The 1773-nt window shown below is 58.2% G+C and overlaps 1 protein-coding gene across 2 annotated transcripts in view; it reads right to left on the bottom strand.

Annotated features, from left to right (window-relative positions):
* Positions 1-1501: 1501 nt before the first annotated feature.
* TTLL1 (tubulin tyrosine ligase-like family, member 1) overlaps positions 1502-1773 on the bottom strand; it is a 33922-nt gene continuing 33650 nt past the window's right edge. For both annotated transcript variants that reach the window (XM_006890048.1, XM_006890049.1), the window contains one exon: positions 1502-1631. In XM_006890048.1, the coding sequence (XP_006890110.1) occupies positions 1502-1631 (130 nt within the window). The remainder of the gene's footprint in view (positions 1632-1773) is intronic.

Raw genomic sequence — 1773 nt, 5'->3', positions numbered from 1 at the left:
GGGATGGTGAGAACAGTCCAGGCCAATGGATCACACAGGTGGGAAGGGTTGGGGGATGGGAGGAGGCAAAGGTCACCTGGCCTTCCACCACTGTGGGCTCAGGTGACAAAGGTACCAGCACCTGCAGAAGCAGGGCAGGCAGACAGCGTGGAGTAGAGCGAGAGGCATGGTAGGGCTGAGGAAAGGCCATCAGATGCCCGGCACCTGTGTTACAGGTGAGGAGACCGGGTCCTAGACCCCAGAGGTCACCCCAAGGACAGAGTTCCTCAGGGGGCCTCCCAGGACCCTCACCCAGGCCAACCCAAGACCCACGTGGTTATTCCTAAGGCTTCACGTTGGTTGGTTGGATTGGTTTGTTTTGTTTTGTTTTGGTTGGTTGGTTTTTAACATTCAATCTAAACATCAGGGACGCAGTGGAGGGCAGGTATGAATCAGTGCATACTGTGAGACAAGTTCAAGCTTAAACACAAAGCCCTCAAACTGCTGCTGGTTCCGGCTCTGGCCAAATACACTTCTTTCATTTGAGGTGGGGCCGTGGCTGTCTGAAGGAGATCTTTGCTGGCAGTGAATAAACACACACACTTACGACAGGTAACAGAACACCTGGCACGTGCTCACACCCATGCACAAGGATGGAGTGATCTCCAGCCACTCATACGACAGGTAACAGCACACCTGGCACGTGCTCACACCTGTGCACAGGGACGGTGGGACCTCGGATAATGAACACTGCCTGCAGGGCGTATTAGGTGAGGTGCTGTGAGAACGTTCTGTCACTAACGTGGTGGCAGAAGTGGTCAGGGGTGTGAGAGGCATGTCCAGGCATCGTACCTGCTGCAACAGAGCACGAGCGTCAGATGCCCCCACAGGGGACAGTGGGAGCCAAGCTGTCACTGACGCTCCTCCTGGAATTACAGGAAGCATCAGTCACTCTCCAGAGGTTCAAGTTCTTCCCCACGTCTTTCTGGGGTCACTGGCATCCTGGCGCCAACATGTTGGATCCCACAGCGTCTCCACCAAAGCCCAGCAGTGGAGACCCCGATGCTGACAGAGAGCCTCCTCTGTCTAACTTGCAGGTAGTCTCTAGGTGAAGTGCAGGTCGCTCGGGGGGTCCTGGGAAAATTCCCACTTGCCCATTTTCTCTAAAATGCCCATCAATCACAGAGGGACGGAACCCGGACAGTGACTGTGTTAAACGTGTCGCTCACAGGCTCTGCCCTTTGCTTTAACCTGGAGCCAAACTGCCAGTGTGACTGTCGCAGGAAACCAGCCACGTGCTGAGCTGTGACCTGCCCTCGAGCTGCGGGTCGGCGCTCAGCCCTCAGGAGACCGACTCCCCGTCTTCCAGGCGTGCTGTGTTTATTCACAGCTGGGGAAAAGAAAAGCCATATAGAAAGAGGGAACTTCCAAAATCAGGCCTGTCAACGGCCAGGTGGAGCACTCGCCAGGCCGGTCCGAGTGCTCCGTGTGCCGGGCTCCTCTCCAGCTGCCCGATGGGCTGTCACTTCCAGGTCGTGAGGACGGTCCTGCCCGAGTCCCTGGACCGGCTGCCTCTGGGCCCTAGAGACTGGCCCGGCCGACTTCTCAGCTCGCGGTCGGCCCCGTCCCCCTGTGCCAGCTCCTCGTCATACCTGGAAGCAGAACAATGGCCACAGGGTCACCCGGCCTGCAGCTGTCAGCGCTGTCACCTCCCAGAGGACATCAGGCCAGCCCCCCACCACCCACAGAAGGGTCAGCGCTGCCACCTCCCAGAGGCCACCTGGCCAGCCCCCC

This window comes from Elephantulus edwardii, unplaced genomic scaffold (assembly GCF_000299155.1).
Source record: "Elephantulus edwardii isolate Elephantulus edwardi_28Jun2011 unplaced genomic scaffold, EleEdw1.0 scaffold00086, whole genome shotgun sequence".
In the NCBI taxonomy this organism is placed as follows: Eukaryota; Metazoa; Chordata; class Mammalia; order Macroscelidea; family Macroscelididae; genus Elephantulus; species Elephantulus edwardii.
The sequence above is the reverse complement of the archived record's forward strand: the minus strand, read 5'-3'. Positions and strand labels throughout refer to the sequence as shown.